The 20,032-nt window shown below is 38.3% G+C and overlaps 1 protein-coding gene across 4 annotated transcripts in view; it reads right to left on the bottom strand.

The window, feature by feature from the left end:
- EPB41L4B (erythrocyte membrane protein band 4.1 like 4B) overlaps window positions 1-20,032 on the bottom strand; it is a 172,557-nt gene that overhangs the window by 24,539 nt on the left and 127,986 nt on the right. For all 4 annotated transcript variants that reach the window (XR_010431668.1, XM_064660011.1, XM_064659999.1 and 1 more), the window contains exons 20-22: window positions 9,300-9,404; window positions 6,364-6,502; window positions 5,842-5,919 (exon numbers count right to left, since the gene is read on the bottom strand). Coding sequence is in view for 3 of the 4 variants with exons in the window: in XM_064660011.1 (XP_064516081.1) it covers window positions 5,842-5,919; window positions 6,364-6,502; window positions 9,300-9,404 (322 nt within the window). In the remaining variant the exon portion in view is untranslated. The remainder of the gene's footprint in view (window positions 1-5,841; window positions 5,920-6,363; window positions 6,503-9,299; window positions 9,405-20,032) is intronic.

Here is a 20,032-nt window from a genome sequence, read left to right as displayed (position 1 = left end):
TATAAGTAAATTTAGAATACTCCTTGAGTTGACGTGGAACTAGATTTATGGCCTGTTGCTGTAAGTTTTTTGTATTGAAGTTCTTTGCTTTAGCAATTGCTGTACTTTGCTTTTTCTTAGTTTAATATGGAGTTAAAAGGCATGAACTTGAAATGGGGAATAAGTGTGCATTTGACATGTTGCTTACTGCTTTTGCTTCTTATTTATATATGTAATAGACAAACTGCTGCTTTGTGCAAATTCTTTTGCTCATAAATGTCCATTGCATGTAAGTTTGAGTGTGCAAATACTGTTAATTGAGAAGCTGACTTGGAAAATAGCATTTTTAAGATTCTTCTTTGAATCCAAGTCATATTCATCTCATACGAAGAAATCTTTTTTTTTTTTTGTTATGAAGATGTCAAAGTAGAAAGCTTCTAATTCTGAAATACATCACCCAGTCTTCATGAGTTTTTTGAGAAGATCTATTTTTTTCTGTATGCAGTTCACCGTAAACAAAGCATTTATAAATTTGTCTCTGACAGAGATGTTTTAAAGACCTTGGGGGTACAAAGAGATATTTGATCTATACTTTCAGCCAGTTAGATGGTAGATACATGCTAATGTTCTTATGAAATATCAGTCGAATTACATTATAGCCACTTTGGTTTAGAATTCAACACCAAAAGGACTCGTTATGTGGGTATTAGAGTTTGATATGTTTGCTTGTCTGCCACTGAAAAAATTGCTTTGCACAGTAAGTGAAAGATCTTCAAAAGGAAGGCAAGAAATACTGATCTCATTTCCCACTCCATATTTAGTTTATTGCAACCTTGCAAAACTGTCATAAAAATGTAGCAACTAAAAATCAAATGAATTCTTTGTTAATATAATAAACGTTAAAGGGGAGTGGAATGAAAAGATTCTTTACTCATTCTGCCCTTATCACTATCCCTTGCTCACTGTAAGTATCTACTGAGAGTTTGCAAGGATGTTTTATCACCTCAAGATACAAAAACTTCTCACAATTTGCCCCTGAGATGACTGACCTGATTGCCTTCACTTTATTTCCAAAATGGCAGATGCTAATGCATCAAATTCTATATTCTTTCAGACTCAGTGAGATTGCTTTGAATTAGCAGGATTGCATTCACTAGTAATGCTATTACTGAAATAGAAGTATTTGTTTCCAACTCAACCTAAATTAAAAAAATCTTGTATTACACTGAAGAATATCTATTTTTCATTTTTAAATTATCGTATTGGTAATTTATACCTATTAAATGTTGTATCTCAAGCTTTTAATAGGTAAATAATTTTCTACTTTCTGTTTTCCACCAATAGATGGCAGGTGAAGCTCTAGCAAATTATTCATTTGATACAGCATGAAGTAACATCTACAGTTTGAAAGTATACATCTGGCTCTAAATCAGTGTTCTCTGATATCTCTTCAGATGTGATCATGATTTAGTCCTAGTCTGTCCATCTTGTATTACAAATTTTAGTCCAAGTTTAGAATTAGCTCCATGTCATATATAAAACTCTTCATTCCTATTTCTTTTGTCCTACTCCATTAGGTGAAGGCAAAGCTTGCACACACCAGCTTTCTCTCTTGGCTGAGAAGGTATTTGTCAGCACAATGTAGCAGCTGTTACAATCTTTCAGGGTCTTAGGACTGAGCTTTCTGTAATTAAACAAGAAGGCTCTGCATTCATACCCTTGTCAGAAATCACACCGATTGTAAGCTGCAACAGAATAGCTTGAAGCTCAAGCTTTGATTTCCAGTTCCATAAAAGCTAGAAACATAGGGAGGGAGTGCAGAAGGAGAGAGAGATTGGTGGAAGAAAGAGCCTACTACACTGACAAAACTTATTCCAATGTGCCTCAATAAGGATGCTCGTAATGCGATAATATAATTCTTCATATATAATGCTGCATTTTTTAATCCATTTTTTTTCTGAAACACGAAAACAGGAGGGATCAAATCTTGTTTACATACCAGCTAAAGGCATATGGTGCTAAAAGTCACAACAGAGTGGTATGAAAAGATAGGAATTTTTTTCTGCCCATGTTATAATGATTTTACGGACAACAAGTAATGTGTTGTAGTCAATTAATTGTAGGATCTATTTGAAAAATTAATAGAAGTGTACATAAACCACATAGTTTGAGGAGTGCAGAGCACAAAAGGATACCCTTCCCTCTAGGCAATCTGCATTTGTAAATGTACATTATTTCTCCTGGAAAATGATTTCCTGAAATCAGTCTGCCTCATAATTGTCCCACTCTTACTAGCAGTCTAAGTATTGATGACTAAGTGATCATTAGAGCTCCCCTGACTCTTGTATATATCACTGCAGCTCCTCCAGGCTGACCGAGTAGACAGATTTGACTGCTCTCATCCCTGCATGGCAGTCTGGATGATTTCTATTAATCCAATCAGTTCAGTAATCTTTACATTTTTATAAGTTAATTTGGTTTTGTGAGCTCCACTTCTAAGTGTAACTCTCAGCATGTATTAGAGCTTCCACTGTTTCGCTGGCAACAGCAGCAAAACATGGATAAAACCCAAGGCCATCAAGAAGCATCAATGGTTAGACACTGAACAACGAAAATCATGCAGCTGAGTCAGTGACTATTAATCTCTCTCTACGAGTAATGCTACATAAAAGAAGGGAGGATGTCTGAAACGTCTTCAAATTAACAGCTCTCCAGTGAACTGGGGAAGTTTGGCAGCATATATCATGACCAAAATAAAAAAGCTAATTTCAGATGACCAATTTGGCTGTCTTAGTCTTTCTCTGCAAGAAACCCCAGGAACCTGAACTTCCATCTCTATCATCTCAGATAAATACCCAAAATAAGGCAGCATGAATGACCCCTTTAGATACTGTACCTGTCACTGAATGTGAAACAAACGGGTGCAATTAGCAAACAACTTCCCAAGGCCAGGTCACAGCATGCAAAACCAGCACTCTACCAGAGGCTTGACAGTAACACGATGCTAAGCTGTACACGATCTTGACTCTCAAATGACAGACTGCACATGATATCACAACAAAATTATTAAATAATCAGGCTGGCATTTCCCCTTAGCTAGTTTTTTTTGAAGCCTCTCCCCCTGAAGAGTAAACTTTTCATGCAAATCTCAACTGAGAGCAGTCGGTAGCCAGTGAAACTGCAGAGAAAGGTCTGTAAACAATAACTGCTCTGTAGAGAACAAACTGACCTTTATAGATGTTAAACAAAACAAAAAGGGTTGATTGATGCTGGGCACTACCTGCTCTTCTAAATATTAAAACCAAGCAAGTCAGTGGAAGGTTAGTTTCTGAGCATACAGCATGATAAATTATGTCAGTGGAAGGTGGGCTGCGGAAGGGGAAAGCATAACTGGGTAAAATATTTAGGGCAAAAAGCCTGTATCCTCAGCTGGAAAAGGAAAAAGTGTGTAAAGTTTACTTCTCTTAAATGGAAATGTTATTTAGACCAGGCCAGTTGCTAAAGTCTCCATGACTCATTTTTTAAAATTCCAATTAATACAATAATATATGGTATGTTTTTTAGAAAAAGAAATCTATTTGTAAACTCCAAAGGATAATTACAGTTTAGCCACAAACATGTTACTAACATAGAGAAGGACAATCCAACCTAGACAGAATCATGGAATCACTTACATTGGAAAAGGCCCTTAGATCATTGAGTCCATCCACTAACTCAGCACTTGCCAAGTCCCCCCTTAAAATACATTGCCACATCTATAGTCTTTTAAATACCTCCAGGGCTGTCGACTCAACCACTTCCCTGGACAGCTTGTGCCAATGCTTGCTAACCCTTTTGGTGAATAAATTGTTACTAATATGCAATCTAAATCTCCCCTGGAGCAATTTAAGGCCATTTATTCTTGTCCTGTCGCTTCTTACTTGGGAAGAGACCAATATCTACCTTACTACAACCTCCTTTCAGGTAGTTTTGGTTTCAGTCTGCCTGTGTCTTTTCAACCCAAGCCAAGATTGCAGAATGCTGCACTTCTTTCCATATATACTTTGCTCCTTTTTTATGTTCCCTTCTCACAGAATTTTAGCCAGGGGGATGGGGGCCATGGGGGAGGTGTTGTGTTCAGTTTAAATACATCTCTTTCTGACACTTTCTTGAATGGGACAGTTTCATCACTCAGCACTTCAAGGAAGTTCCAGGTAAATCCTTTCATTTCTGAAGACGGTCCTCAGTCTGTGATTGTATTTTCAGGTGCAAAAGTGGGTCCTTCCTATATGGTGGATGTAGGAGAAGTGACACAAGAGAAGTAAGCACTGTGCTCTGGTAGTTGCTAGAGCTGAACAGTTTTCCCACCCTTAGGTGCTAGGGGGTAAAGGGCCCCTTACATTTCAGTTTGCTGCAATTCAGAGATTCAAGATCTGTAGTATTAAAGTCTTGGGATACAAAGACCATTCAGCTGACTGACCAGCTGAAGGGCAAAGATAAGAAGTGGGTCAGCAGGAACAGCGTGGGTGCCAATAGCACCCACTTCCTGTGGTGGAAGATGAAGAACATCCTTATTGAACCCACTGATGTTAGAGAGGGACCATCAAAAGCCCTTAAGGACTTTGTCAAGAAACAATTCCACAGGCTCAAAATTGTGTAAGAGAGAACAGTTCTGCAGGTGTCTCTATCCTAGAGTGGTGTCCATTCCCAAACTGCAGTTTACCATTGACAGTCTCAGCTGCTCCCCAGCTCCTGTAGAGTCCCCTGCATCAAACCTGTCTTCCCATCTACAGTAGCAAGTCTCTAGGCATAGTATACCCAGTATCACCTCGACATGGTTCTGAAACCAGTAAGACATTGCCCAGCTGAATGTTCACATCCCCTTTTGCAAGCAGGGAGAGGCCTAGGAGGGATAAGATGTCACTTCATCAAACTTGCAGAAGAGCTCTCATCCAATGGTAACAGTTATTTACAGGCAAGTACAATACTGTCTCTGAAGCAAAAGGCACAACCCCACAGCACCTTTCCAATACTTTAAACTAGGACCTAACCATGTAGTGAAAGCAATGCCCAGGATGGAAGTACCTTAATACAAAAATATTTATGCCAAAAATGTAATGCTGTCCTTGTCATGCTTTTTATATGCTTTAACCGTGGTTTCTAGAAGACAGCAAAAAAAGCTTTGGACAGGATTAGTTATTTGCAATACAGGATGACTTGGGGGAAGTTAAGGATCATATCATGATTATTCCAGTAATCTGAGAATCTGAGGTGAAAGCGTGAGATCATTGAAGTCAAGAGGTGTTTTCACTTCAGTGGGAACGGTATCTCTCCCTGGCTTTAAAGCAAAAATACAAATCTTGTACCTCTAAGAAAAGGAGTTAATAATCAACATGGTACATACTATTTTGTCTAAAGTGACACAAGAGCACTCTGCTAATGAAACATGAAAGTGCAGGTACATGTCTTTGGATTGGCTATTGGGTGCAGTCTAAACAAAACTGTGGGGAGAAGAAATTACTTTTCAGAGAACTCCCAAAAGCAAATCTATGATCACATTAGGAATCTGCATTAAAGGGACAAAGCAGGTTGTGAAACCAGTGCAGTAAGGTGTAAAGATAACCAGACAGGAGAAAGAAACAAGAAGTTATCCAACAATAAAGAAACAATTTCAGAAAATCAGCCATAATACTTGTTGATGTGGACTGATTTTCAGAGATACTGAGCTGAGTTTGATGGAGGCTCAGGATCAATGAATATCAAGGAAACTTATTTTATTCCTGTGCACTATCTAACACACTGCATAGTATCCCATTCATTTTAGCTGCAGACAAATTACTGAAAACTTTTACATTGGCTTGGTTGCAAACCAAAACTATTTACCATTGGTGTGGCCTCTGTGAAATCCATCAGGAGGTCACCTGGCTCCAAAGCAAATGTACTTCCAGCATCTGTGGAACTCTAAAGGCAAAAAAGAAACCCAGCATTGAAAAAGAAAAAAAAATGTAATTTTGTAGGTTGTTTTTTGTTGTTGGATTTTGGGGTTTTTTTTAATTCCTTAAAGCACAGATTGCCAAATGCATTTCAAATTTCACTATGTTTTTTAGGTACAGCTGCTCAGCAAAGATAGACAACAAAATTATGAAACTTTTAAATCAAAGTAATTAATCGTGATCCACTGCCCGCTACTGTTGATGAAAAACTATTGTTGATTTTAGTTGAGTCTTGGAGCAGGCTCTAAATATTTCCTTACACAACAAGATAAACATATTACTACAACTCTGCATTTAAAACTACTCCTAAATGTAGAATTATTCCATCTAAGGAAAACCTGTTAACACAACTCCCTCCTACCTTTCCTGAACACTCTCACAGCTGACATAAGTTCATCTCTTTGCATATTACCTTGCCACCAGGCGAAACCTGTGTTTGTCCTTCTGACGTCTGTGGTGTACATGTTTTCTGTGACCCAGGAGATGCTGAAGATACAGGTGTTGATGCTGCTGCTGCTGCTGCCAGTGCTGGAGGAAGGTCATCTTCATCACTGCAGTTGATAAAAGCAGACAGATCTTCTCATTAGAAAATGTCACTGACCGTGCTTGTGTTGGAAGAGGCACTGGTAACCTGTACGTCTGCTGTAATGCTTTGAAGCAAAGTTCCATTTACTCTTCCATCTGTAATGCAGCTACCTTTTCAAGTAAATTAGATTTTTTTTAAGCTTTAAAGATTCCTCAAAAATGGATTAGCTAGGTACCTCTCATCTGTAAATGAAATCTTATGGTCATTATGTGCAAATAGCGTTTCTATGGATTATGTATATATGCATAAATGAACTGATTAAATATTACTCCACTTCAGTGTTTATTCTCTTCTATGGAGGCTGGCAGCATTGATCAGAAAGATCTGGTGAGATCCATCCAAGGGACTGCTTCACTGGCTTCAGATAACACTAGCTTTGACACTCATTATGCAGCTAGTCTGTGTTACTATTTTCAAACTGTTTTTAAAGGACTTTGATTGACTCCAAAAAGGATCTCTTCAGAAACATTCTTGTGAGGGTTTCTTTTTTCCTGTCCCATTTAGTCCATTTATAGAGATAACATTTTATTTAAGATGAGGTTGCCTGCTTCCCCTGGGCTTCAGGCCATCAAGCTGAACTCTTTCCATGTCACCTACTGTCACTACTAAATGAAAGCCAGTAAAGAATGTTATAGCCTCATTTACTTTTGCAGAGCCTCATTGACTACAAATCACTGGGATCAGTCAGCCCCGAGTCAGGATGTGTCCAATTGTTAATTGCAATTGCATTGAGGTAAACAGAGTCATAATTTGGTCTACAGGAGCCTTATTACGTGGGATGATGTGTGAAAAGACTGCATCTTGACAGTTTAATGCATGGAAAGAAATAATGAGAAAAATTACTTCTGCTCATAAAACAGCACCAATTTTAACTACCAATTAGGTAGTCACAGTGCACAGAAGCTTGCTATACCAGCTTGACAAACAATTCCAGAACTAAACTATATTTGATTTAGTGCTACTTGAAGGCAGCATGCCTGGACAAAACAAAAAAACTTCAAAACTGCATGACATACAGGTTACACAACCTCATGGTGGGTTATTTAGCAATGTTTTTTATTATGATATAAAGTTTTGATGATTAATGTTATCTTTTCCAAGCCTCATTTTTTATTTCTTCTGGGTAAGGATAGAATTCAGCACCAGAGCATGCACAGTACACAGGCTTTATAATGGAAAGAAAATGCAAAATCTTTTGGACCTGTTGAATAGACATTTTATTAATGTAACAAGCCCAGAGTTGGGCTGTTGACCTAGTTAATCTCTCTTTCAGAAACATGTAGCTGACATTTCCTCAGTCCTTGCTCCCCACTCTCAGCAGGAATACACTGGCACACTCCCCATCCTTCCTGGGTAAAGTTGCTCTGGTGTATACAAGCAAGCGGTAAATTAAGGGTTAGGGTCAACTCGTCAGTCTTCAAGCTATTAGCACATTACTGTAAAACTGAGAATTGGCCTTCACTGTACTACTTTCACAATACTCCTTTGCTATTTCTTTGCATTTCCCATATTTGCATTGCAGACACAAAATAATTTAAATTGAATAGAATTTGGGTCTACAAAAAGAAAAAAAACATAGCCTGAATTTTTAACTAGGGAGTCTTCTGCCCTACACATGGCCACAGTCTAGGTGATACCTGTGGCTAGATGTATTTATGTGCTGTTCCTCATATCTAACACTGGACAACTGAAAATCTGCATGGGAGCAGGACATGTTTAAAACTGGTTCCTCAAAAACTCATAAAAAATTCATTGTGTGTTCATACATGTCAGTCAGTCTCCTGGACAAACATCAATTTGGTTAATAGCTCATTATCCTCCTAGTTTCAATTTGATTCATTCTTCCGTTTCTTCTCCTAAATAATTTTTCAGTTTTGGCGATGCAGATTGTTAAAAAGCCAGTGTTCTTAACAGTGGGACAGAAAATAACTACATATAAATACTTGTTAGAATCCTTCTGGACAGAATGAAAACTTTTGCTAACGTTGCTATATATCTACTGACATTAGAATGTTAAATTGCTGGAGGGACTAACAGTTGCCCTTCCGTATAGAAAGCATACATATTTTTTCTTTATTGTGGCATTGGTATTCTTGTACTAATAAGTTTATGCTGACATTATCCCCTTTCCCCCCTAATTTCTGGTGGCCTTGTCTGTCTTTACACAGAAGGACAATTCAACAAACTGATTTCCACTTCTGTTCAGCACCTCACATCTCTAGAGACTCTCAAATTGGATGAACTATGTCTAAATGGGAAGCCAAAGCCCTATAGATCACTCTTGCCAGGACTAAGAGACTTAGCTTTGCTGGCTGTAGCTGTAGCAGGCTCAGCAATTTCTGCAAGTGACAAATCACAGAGAGAGAGGGTGCACTTTCTGAGAGGGAACGGCTGACAGCACTGCTTGTTCACTCAACAACTAAGGATTGTTTTCCTTATTTTGCAAATGGGGTTGTAATGAAGCCGACAGAGCAGCTTGCTCCAGCTCACACCAGGTCTTTGACATTTCATGTGGTAAAAAGGCTTTTAATTCCTAACCTATAAGCTCAGGAAAAGGTGAAAGGCCTGCAAAGGTGAACAGAAGGCAAAGTCATTTTGTATTAAAAGCTTGAAGATTCTCAGTGATGAAAGGAATGGTATTGGTATAAGATCATTATCATGTAATTGCACTCATGCCTTTCAGAAGCCATAGCTAGAGCAATAATTAGCATCCCCTTTCATTTTCAGCTGTAGTAGGGAAAACCACAAAGATAGTTACTCACAAACTGTACTGCCTGGTTAACTTCCTCACACGAGGAGGTTTAACCTCCTGCTTTTCTGTAGGGCCAGTTGATGGTGTAGTTTCAGGTCTCACTGGAGCTGGACTTCTAAAAATAGCAAGAAAAAAATACGTCATACAGTCTTTATTTAAACTACTTCAGGCATATCAATAAAGTTCTAACTCATCAACACTTATATATCTTGCAAAGTGGCAAGTGCCCATTGAAGTTCATCCTTTTGTTCCATTTATAGTTCACAGGCCAGTGTGCATGAACAGAAAAGGATGTGTGAACTCACCCTCCTGTGCCAGGCATACCATTTATAAAAGCAGCAACAGATTACAAATACAGAGCCTATGTAAGAGACCATGTGGAAATGTCACTGTTTCCAAAATACCACATTTTAGTAACAGACCAGCAGTTCCATCATGCCAGAAATATTTTTACAAAACATATGTTTAACAAAAACTATTTTATGAATTGCAAAATCTGTTCTGCTTAAAAAAGTTTTTACCTGAAATTAAACATTACGCTTCCGCATTTGAAAGAGCAGCTCAAGGGAAATGAACTAATGGATTTGATCCAAGCAAAAGGATCAAATCTTTTCCTACTTGGTAGAAAAAAAAGCAAAACTCAGACATGTTTCAGATGCTCATGAACATGAAATACATCTGCAGAGCTCCAGCAAAGGACAGAAATGGCAACGAAGACGCCCACATGAAAGGATCTTCTCTTTAAGCATTTAACATAGTGTTAACTAAGACTTGAATACAAATATTATAAATACTAAATACAAGATCTTCATGACCTTGAGAGGAAATCATTTCAACCATGAGCTTGATGGACATGAAGACCCATGAAACATCTTAAATATTGCTTTTATTTGAAGCAACAGGTTATGACTAAATACATCATATGTGTACTACAAAAGCTATACTCATTTATACACATGAAAAGTTTTAAAGCTTTAAGTCTGAATTAATACTGAAAGTAAGTTAAACATGAAAAATTTCACTCAACTGTGAATAAAAGTGTATGAGATACAAACAGGACCTAGTCTCTAATCCAACAAAAAGCTGAAAAACTTATTATTTTCCTTTGAATGTTGCAAATTTTCAAGAAGGGAAAAAAATAGGCAAGTAAACATTAGACACACCTACACCATTTCAATCAGGAATTGCTCAGATAAACTTTACTTACAGTTTGTATCGTGTCAGTATTCCACTCACTTATGTTGCAAAACCAGTACCATTTTAAATGCAAAAACTTCTTTCCTTTTTTTAGAACATTTTGCCATAACCTTTGTTAGAGGCTGGACGCAGTGACTGTCTTTCCCCTGACATTTATCAGCAAACAAGCACCGTTTACTTGCACATTCTGAGAAGCTGCAGGTTAGCTAGGGTGTAAATTGAGGTTACAATTGAATGAAAAGGAGCAGTGACAATGCCTCTACCCAAAGAGGCCATTAGCACAAGATGAAATGTTACACTAGTACTACCAATTGCAGAGCTGGATGTTTGCCCTCATTAAAACCTTCCTTAAGGTTAGCTTTTTCCACATCAGACTAAAAATTCCACGACACCTCCTGTTTCATCTCCAAACACTCTTCCTCAGTCTGAACTTGCTCAAAACTGTTGCTACTCTCACATCAGCAACCAGATGCAAGAAGTGTCCAGCTTGATTAACCCAGAGCCTGATATGTGTTTTAAAAATGGTAGGCTTTTCCTTTTACACAAACTCTTAAAAAAGTATCATTGATATTCCCAAAAAAGAAGCAGAATAACTTCTGTTACTACCTTTTGATTTCTACAGCCAAAATTCTTATATGGAAAGACATGGTTCGTGAAGAGAAGCCTTGTAATTATTTTGACTATTTAAATAGAGTAATTATGTGCAGATATGACCATTTCAAGTTTATAGTTCTATGGAAACTACACAGCTATATAAACTACTATAGTCCTATATAAACTATATAGCTTGAGAAAAACCCAAAGTATTAAAGGATCAGCAGGACACAGACTTAAAAAGAAAGAGAAAACATACAGTGTATTACAGTTCCTTTATAAGGCTCTTTTTCAATGTCATTAATTCATAAGAAACCTTTTCCCTGTAACAGTATCCAACCACTACAGCATACAAATGAAGGTACTGAACCAAGGCAGAGTTACTTAATGACCTGGCACCTTACATAAAAATCTGTCACTTCCTGGTGAGAATGACAATAACAACCACAAATGTCAGCATGCAGTGGCAGGTCATCAGAAACTGCCTGTGCACTGAGAGCCACAGCACACTCCTGAGCAGCAGCCAGCATACTCTACTGAACCAGCTTCAGCTTGTTTCACATGCCTGCACAGCAACACAAACATGCCCTAGAGAGAGATCCCCCCCAAACCCAAGGAATTTGTAGCAGTGAACAGGGCCACTGAAACCAAATTGCTCACAAAAAACATACACTGTGGAACATTTCAAGTGACCACAGATGTCCACTGATTTAGCTTCAATCTTCCTTGAGGACATGATTCTCATGCTCATGCTGAGGGACCCTTCCCCTTTCTGAGTAAGAGTTTGCCCATCAGGCTATTATGCAAAAAGATAAAGCTTCCTCCCCATCCTTCCACAGAGCACAGTAGTCTGAACTATGGTGTGGGTAACTGGCTCAAGGCATCCAGTCCAAACAGTGTTGCATATACAAAAAAGACAGGGATAACTTCTGGCTGCTGACTGAGAATCAGATGGAACCTATGCATCAAAATCTCAACATAAGCAACACCTTGGCTCAGGTGTAATGGGGAGACCAGTTTGCAGGGCTGGGACTACATCATCCCTTTGGGTACTGTGGCTTCTACAGACTGACATGCCTTTCTTGTCTCCTGCTTAGGTATCTCTGGGCAGACCTCCGTTCTTGCTTGAAACATGGCAAATGGGCCATGTGGAAGCAAATGATTGCCTACCTAATAAACTGAATGGGATTAAATAACTTCCCTTTCCCTGGAGGATCCAGTTCAGGATTTTAAAACTATCAAAGTCTGATGGTGGAGCACACTTTCTGCATTTGTCTTTTACAGGTTTTCCTCACTTTCTGTCTGTTTGGGCCTATTTTGTCATCTGGAACAATCTATCTCCCTCCATCTTCTCAGACTAATGCCAAGAGGTAGAGGCTAAAAGTCCCATAATTTACAAGGATACAGCCATCTGCATGAAGGTTGACCTGGTTTCAGGTGCTGATTCATGGAAAAAAAAAAAAAAAAAAGAAAAAGCCCCATAGGCTGATTTTGGCTTCAGAACTCCCTTTGAGTGGGAATATGATAGTGAAAACTTGGGAAGGATAAGCAAGGAAAAAAGGAAAGAAGAAGAAAAATATTTGGTGGATACATTCTCTTGTATATTGAAGACCAAGCCTAATAAGCTAGGCAAACATACACAAACACACACATTTTTCCCATGTCTGTGCTCTAAGGGTTTCAAAACATTTCTTTTCCAAAGGCCATTTGAGGTTAAGAAACAATAATATGGTTTTTTTCACTTCGATAAGGTAGCTTTTCTCAGAAGGCAGGTTAGTTCTCCAAAACATTACCTGGACATTTGAAAGCTATTGCCAGCATCAAACTTTCCAAATAAAGCTTTTTTCTTCTTTTTACCTCCCTCATCCCCTCCCTATAGATTGCAGATGTGTAACAAAGTCCCTTGCTACAGAAGAGCAGCCTAATGCAAAACCAGCTTGTGGACTTTCCTTACCCACTTCCCACTTGAGTTCTGTTTCTTGTAAAGGAAAAAATTCCCTCCCCTCCTTTGTCCTTATAATGCAAATGTATGTGCAGCCTAGACAAAACTATGATGCTCCTGTGCTCCAACGGATAGATAATGGTGGTACAGAATCTGTTCTTTTCCCCTGGCTCAGGGTAATGTTGGAGGTCAACACCTGGTATCTAAGGTCAAACCAAGCTACAAATCCTGCTTCTCCTCACAGCAACCAGGACAGCCATTATACATGCTGTGTACGAGCCCAGGTGCAGTGTAAGGGACACAGGACAGAGCCGAAGAAATGCACCTCAATGGGGTATTTCATCAGCTCAAAGGTCATCATTTGAAAGGTCTCAGTACTGGTTCTTTCTCTGTAGATCGGAGATTAAGAATACAATTACAAATAATTCATCAGCATTAGGCTTCAGGCAACAGATCTGTCAAAGAGGTCTTTAATACTCATAATGAACTCAAAGACCATACCTAGGTGTCCTATCTGCAACCTTTAATGAGGATTGGCATGCAAAGGCTATTAAGAGTTCAGCTTGAAGTTATGACTTTGATGCAGAAATTACTGGGTGAGGTTCCTGTAAAAAGCTAGAGCAGCAGATCCGTTAACCATGGATTGAGACCAGAGTGATGTTTATTTAGCTATTTGTTTTATTTTTGGAAACATTTGTCGAATTTTTTCATTTGGAGAATGGCTTTTTTTTTTTTTTAGGATAAAGATTGAATGAAAAAGGAGCTTTTTAAAAGCAATTAAAATTTGTTTGGAAGAAGTCAAAACAGATAATGGTTTTAGTTTTTCTAGAATAATTTACAGTACATTTAGAAGGAGATTTTTAAATGTAATGTTTCAGACTTTGCCTCATAGAGTTAAGTCCATTCTAAGCCAAGGAAACATAGCCTGCTTGCATTCACTGAAGTTCATGTTAGGTAAGACTAAGAACATAATTTTTGATCAGCTTCAATTCTGAACTGCCAACAAGCTCTTTTGTGTACATCTATTTTTCTGGGGAGCCGAAGTCTTTGACTAGAGAAAACAGGCTGTCCGTAATCATCCAGGTGATATGCCAGGTAGCATGAAAGCTACCCTGACACTCACTGGAAGTATACGTATAAAAAAGATATTGAGGTGCTAGTTTCAGATCCAAAATGTGTACAGATTTGGCAAACATCAGTGCACTTTGTACCTTGCTTATACAGTCATATCCCAAGAGGACCTGCAGAGAGGCAAAGTTCTCTGAAAAAAATAGTTCAGATTCACTTTGCACCAGGTATGTTATCAGGACATTAGCTCAGATACCAAAAAATGACAATTAAAATGTTAATATAGTTTGTGCAGGTGAGAACAGAAAGGGAAAAGCACAAGAATACAGATATTACTTTGAGATGCGCTCGTTCCTTGATGATACATGAAAGTTCTATTTTAGAAGTATCACTTTGGTCAGAAAAGGTGTTGGACATATTTGCATAAATTGAAAGGCAGACAAACTCAAAGCCTAGTGCACTTGGGATGCACAAGCCACAGCAGAGTCATCACATTTTGACAATCTGTATGAGCAAAGCTTACTCTGCATTGGGCATTCAGAAGAGGGCCTGAGTTTACTTCTCCTGATTCATCTGCACCCTGTAAAACTTGATATAATTTAATATCTTCCACCCTTCTTTTCTGGTGTGCAGCATATCAAGCTCTATGAGATAACATTTAATTTTACATTACATGTTGAGCAGATCCTAATGTAATTAGTCTTAATGTAATGGCATAATTTGGTTTTGGATGGGAAGATTTACAAAGAAAATTAGAATAAATGAATGCACAAAGCACCAGCTGGTGCTTATACCTACTCCCACATAAGCAGAATATTGCTATTTGCAATCCTATGAAAGATGAGATAATTTGGATAACAAGGATCAACAAAGGGTGATGCAGCAGTTGGTCTAAACAGAAAGAAATACACAGACAAATCCCGAACCATGTGGGATATAAAGCCTGCCAAAGCTGGTGATAATCCAAAAGCATATTTTAAGGGAAATAAATATTGCAGTGCATAAATGTACCACATGGTGCATGACAGCAAGTGGCAACAGCAACAAACTGACCAGCCAACTTGAGGGCTTCAGCTGAAGAGAGCTCCTGAGTGACAAGTGAATTTGTGTTTATACATTTGATCACTGTTTCAAGTAAGAGGCTGCATAATCTCCATCCTTGGAGGTTTCCAAAATTCAGCCAGACAAAGCCATGGTTTACCCGATCTAGTGCTGGTGACAGTCCTGCTATGAGCAGGAGGCTGGACTAAAGACCCCAAGATATCCCTTCCAATGAACAGCACTATAATTCTATGATAAATAACTATAGAAAATAATATCAATTACTATTTCAATTTTCCAAAACATGGAGAGAGTATATCTGTTTTAACATCTGGATAGTTTTGTGTGTGTACCAGTAAATAGCTACTCATAAAATGAAGACTAACATGTAGTAGATGAAGAAGGTGTTAGTGTTTACATGTACCAGACGTATCATACCTAATCTTTCCTGAGCTCCAAGTGAACATGAAGAAAAGAGTACATTATCAGCAAATCCTATTACCAGATAATTCCTGTCTTACAAATTTTACTTCAGTTCCTTACAAAACTTCCTTAACTTTGGGCATTTTTAACAACATTTCCACTGTTTGACTTGTGCCAAGATGAAAGTTTGGTTTGGCAAACAGGCTATGCCCAAGGACAGCCAGTATTTTGCCTGGTCCAAAGTAGTAGCAATTCCTAACATGCAGATTATTTTGGTATAATTCTTCACTCTCTATAATTCCTGAAGCCAGTACAGCAGAGGTATACCCAGGCTTACATTTAGACATGTTTGAAGAAAAGAAAAAAATAAGGAAAGTGTAGACGTTTATCTTAAATACGGTTCAACTCTGTATGTGTGAAGCTGTGTGCACATGCACACACATTATACACGCTTGTGCACATGCACACACATATACAAGCTATAGGCTTATCCAGGTGGTCATAGCCAGAAAGAAAACATACTTCAAAGAGTTTTCAGGAGAAGCTCACGTACAGGCGGTGGGAAAATTGTACAGATGATGCTTCTGTCTGGCAAAGTTTTGAATAAGGAAAGGAATTCTCTTGATGAGGTTCTGTGGTTAGCCATATTTTCATGATATTTAATAAATGCAGAGGGCTGGCAATTAGGTGGTAAATTTCTGGAAAGAAAGTTCAAGAGGTTATCTTTCTAGCAACCCATCCCTATACTGAGAAATAGGAGAGGTCTATAAAAAGGTGGAAGGGTGACTATGTGATTCATATTCACTTGATATCCTTCAGGAGAGAAACCTCTGCATTCCAAATCAGTAGATGAGCCAGGCCCTGGATCAAGAGGAAAGTGTGAGCAGTGGTGATAAGAAACTGACTGACTACAGTTTTCATTTTTATATTTAGTATAATATTTTATACTTCCTTCATTATACAAATGTTTCTGGCAGACAGCTGGAACCCTGATCTCTCAAGGCTAAAGGAATCAAATAAAAAAATCCTAATTGGTGGAGGCAGGGGATGAGAGACTTACCAAAACTATACTTAGGAACGTTCTCAAACCTGAATTAAATTAAATATCTAATCAGCAAATTCTCCCTGAACACTTCTTTCTCGACACTTCCATCTGGACACTGTGTCAGATACTTGGGTGTAAAGAATTCTCTAACAAATAGGAAAATACCTCCTCATAATCCCTTCTGGCTCATTTTCCATCATGACAACACCAAAGAAGAAATTGTTCTGTCAGAAAGGCTCTTCTAGTTCTAGTGTAAGATGAATTCCTTTTGTTGGTCTTTAAAAGGACTGACGTGATCACTGCTTCCCTTGCACACTTGGACCCTACATCCTAAAAGAAGTACCATTAAAAAACATTGTAAAATGACTTGGATTAAAAATTCCAAACTAAACCAAAGTTCACACAAGCACATTTTTACTACATGCCTTAACAAAGTATGCCTCATTATGCAAAATGTTAACTGCAAACTAACCATATCTCTTCTTGATTCAATATAAAAAGCAAAATAATTGAAATACATAAATAACACGTTTTTTCAGGTATTTCTTCTTCCATAAACCAATGTTCTGTTCTGCCCTGTCCAAAACACCTACAGCTTAGCTATATAGTTGGGCTGTACTTCTCTGTACATATTACTTTGTTGAAGAAGAAAATGTGCGTGCTTTCAAGTCTGTTACAACAGTGCTGTGATAAAGAAAATGTCTAACTCTTCTTGGTAGGATTCCTGTGTCTTATCAAGATAACTCGTGGCTCTGCTGTTTAACCTGCTATAGAAATTCCCCTCCTGTCAGCTGCTCTCATTTTACTTTGTTCAGCTGAGAGCTCTGTCACGTGCAGCCTGGAAGGATCCAGCTGAGGTAACCATACAACTTCCCTATAGCCACTGTCCAGATCTGCTGCTTTGTTAAGGGTTATCAGCAAAGCAGCAGGATCAGCAAGGGGAAGGTATGACTATGTCCCAATTCACAGTGCATTCTATCAGTCTTAATAGAGGATTAAAGGGAATGTAAGCTAGGACACTAGCACACATTGGGTTACAAAATCACTAGCTTTTTCCTCCCTAAATGTGAGAACCAGTACTTGAAACTATTTGGGAGAAAAAAAAATCCTATCCAGAGGAGGAAAACTTATAGAGACAGGAAACAATGCTTTCCAAAAGCAGGGAGGGAGAGCGAACTGCAGTCTGCTCTGACTCTACATCAGTTTAATCTGATTTGTACAGGTTACCTATTAACAGGAAGATCAGGAGACAACCTTGCACTTCCAGCCTGTGTACCAAATGACAGAGCAAATTTCACAAGTTTTCCCCTCCTGAAATCTGACAAAATAGTGCTATTTCAGCTTCAGCTGTGATTTTTTTCCTCCTATATTTAAAATTACTTAAATAAAAAAGTATTCACAGTTTGCCGGCAGACACAGAAAATAGGTAGATAAACTGACTGATACATGACAACTTTACATAAGCACATTATCCCTGAGGCCATGCCCAACAAAATGACTGGAGACCAGCTTGTAGTCAAAGTGGCTATACCACACATATATATGAGTACTTACTAGTTGAACCAGAACTAATTCTACATGGAGTTATAGCAATTGTTAGCCAAATTGAGTCTGCCATGGCAGATGCTAAAATAATTGCTCAGGGAGATTACAGGCCATATCCAAGTAGTTAATTCATTAAAAGTGTAACATTCAGAGTGGCAATGGATGAGCAAACAAAATGGTAGCAAAGAGAGCACAGTTTTTTAATCAAACAAGCACTACTGTCCTCCTCCCTCATCTTCTAGTTCCCTATTTGTATGAACAATTTGTGCTTCAGTTAATGCTCAAAACTGCATATGTTTGCTTACTAACTGGCCTGAAAAAATTTCCCTATGTCTTGGCTTTGGAAAAAAACCAGCATTTTGCTAGTGTTTTGTATAGTCATCAGTATTCAAATACATGAAGTCACTGTCCCTGCTATAAACCCCTTGCATGAAAAGGTTGAAGTACTGTTAAAAAGCTGTGACAGATACTGGTTTCAACTGGCAAGATATTTCAGCAAACAAACAGTCCTCAAAGATTCTCAGAGGTGCTGTCTACAGAAATGTCTGCATGCATACTTGCAGAAATAAAAATCATATTCCTTAAGGAAGGCTTTTTTTACAAAGGATGTTTTTGCTTGTCTCAACTAAAGAAGAGAAAAACTCCCAGCTGATTTGTCTCCCAGTATGAACTAACCCTTGGCTCTACTCAGATGCAATTCCTAGTAGAGCAAAGGTTCATTTAGGTCCGTCAAATTCTACAAAATAGAGGTTATAAAGGATGTTATCAGCAAATAGGTCACATGCTGGCTGGTTGCAAGGGTGTATATATCCCTGCAGAAAGGGAAGCTGCTTGAAGGAGAAAAAGAATTGGTTGGACTTCGGATTTATTTTGCATTTTTCTCTGAGTTTTGAATGCAGGCTGTTAAAATCAGTCTATCCCCTAAAATTGGTCTATCCCTGAACATTGATAACATTTCATTTGGCACAACTGACTGTAGAGGAAACAATGCTTGACATAAACCCAATAAAAATAAATATTAGACAAATATACACCAGACTGCTGCATAACAAGAACTCCAAACTAACTTTTATAAATTTATAAACTTGGAGGTGTGCAAACGAAAACAGCAAAATTAGCTTTGCAGCCAGGTTGCCATCCTTACCTCTTACTGAATAATACTTCACCTCGCAAAGCAGACAACTCATTTACAGTTCACCATGATGAAACAGGAGAAAGCCTATTCCAAAATGTGAAATTGAAAGGCTTTTCTATAAATATCTCATATCAGAACCAGCAGAGTATTCTGAGTTGGAAGGGATGCACAAGGATCATCAAGTCCAACTCTTAAGTGAATGGCCCGTACCAGGATCAAACCCATGACAGCGGTTTTATTAGCACCATGCTCTAACGAACTGAGCTAATCTCAGATGTTATGCAGAAGTTCAGCAGAAATGATTAAGGAAAAAAAGTCTGTAGCCACATTCCCAATCACACAGGGCTATACAACCAGGTTCTCTTGAAGTGCTTCTGGAAGTGACTGCCAACCCAAGAAAGGGTGTTGTGGTGGAGACAGTATATGAAACCCCTTTCTATTAAACAAAGAAATTGGTCAATTTGCCACGTACATCATGAATTTTCTTAAGAAAGAAAAGAATTTTCTTAAGGAAGTTTTGTAGAGGTCTAAGAAGAGCAAGAGCACAGAAAAAAGTGGGTGATTCTAAATATCAAGTAGACTTTGCAGACTCTTGGAAAAACAAATGAGAGAATCATGGCCTATCAGGCTAGAAATTACAGCTTTGCAAGATAACTTGAGATGAGAGACATGGGGAGCTGGGAATGATAGCTGCACTGCAAGCAAGCCAGTCAGTGCCATGGGAGGCAAAAGCATCCCCTCTTGTATCTCCTC

Source organism: Pseudopipra pipra, chromosome 1 (genome assembly GCF_036250125.1).
Source record: "Pseudopipra pipra isolate bDixPip1 chromosome 1, bDixPip1.hap1, whole genome shotgun sequence".
NCBI lineage: Eukaryota > Metazoa > Chordata > Aves > Passeriformes > Pipridae > Pseudopipra > Pseudopipra pipra.
This window is presented reverse-complemented; position numbering and strand designations above follow the sequence as displayed.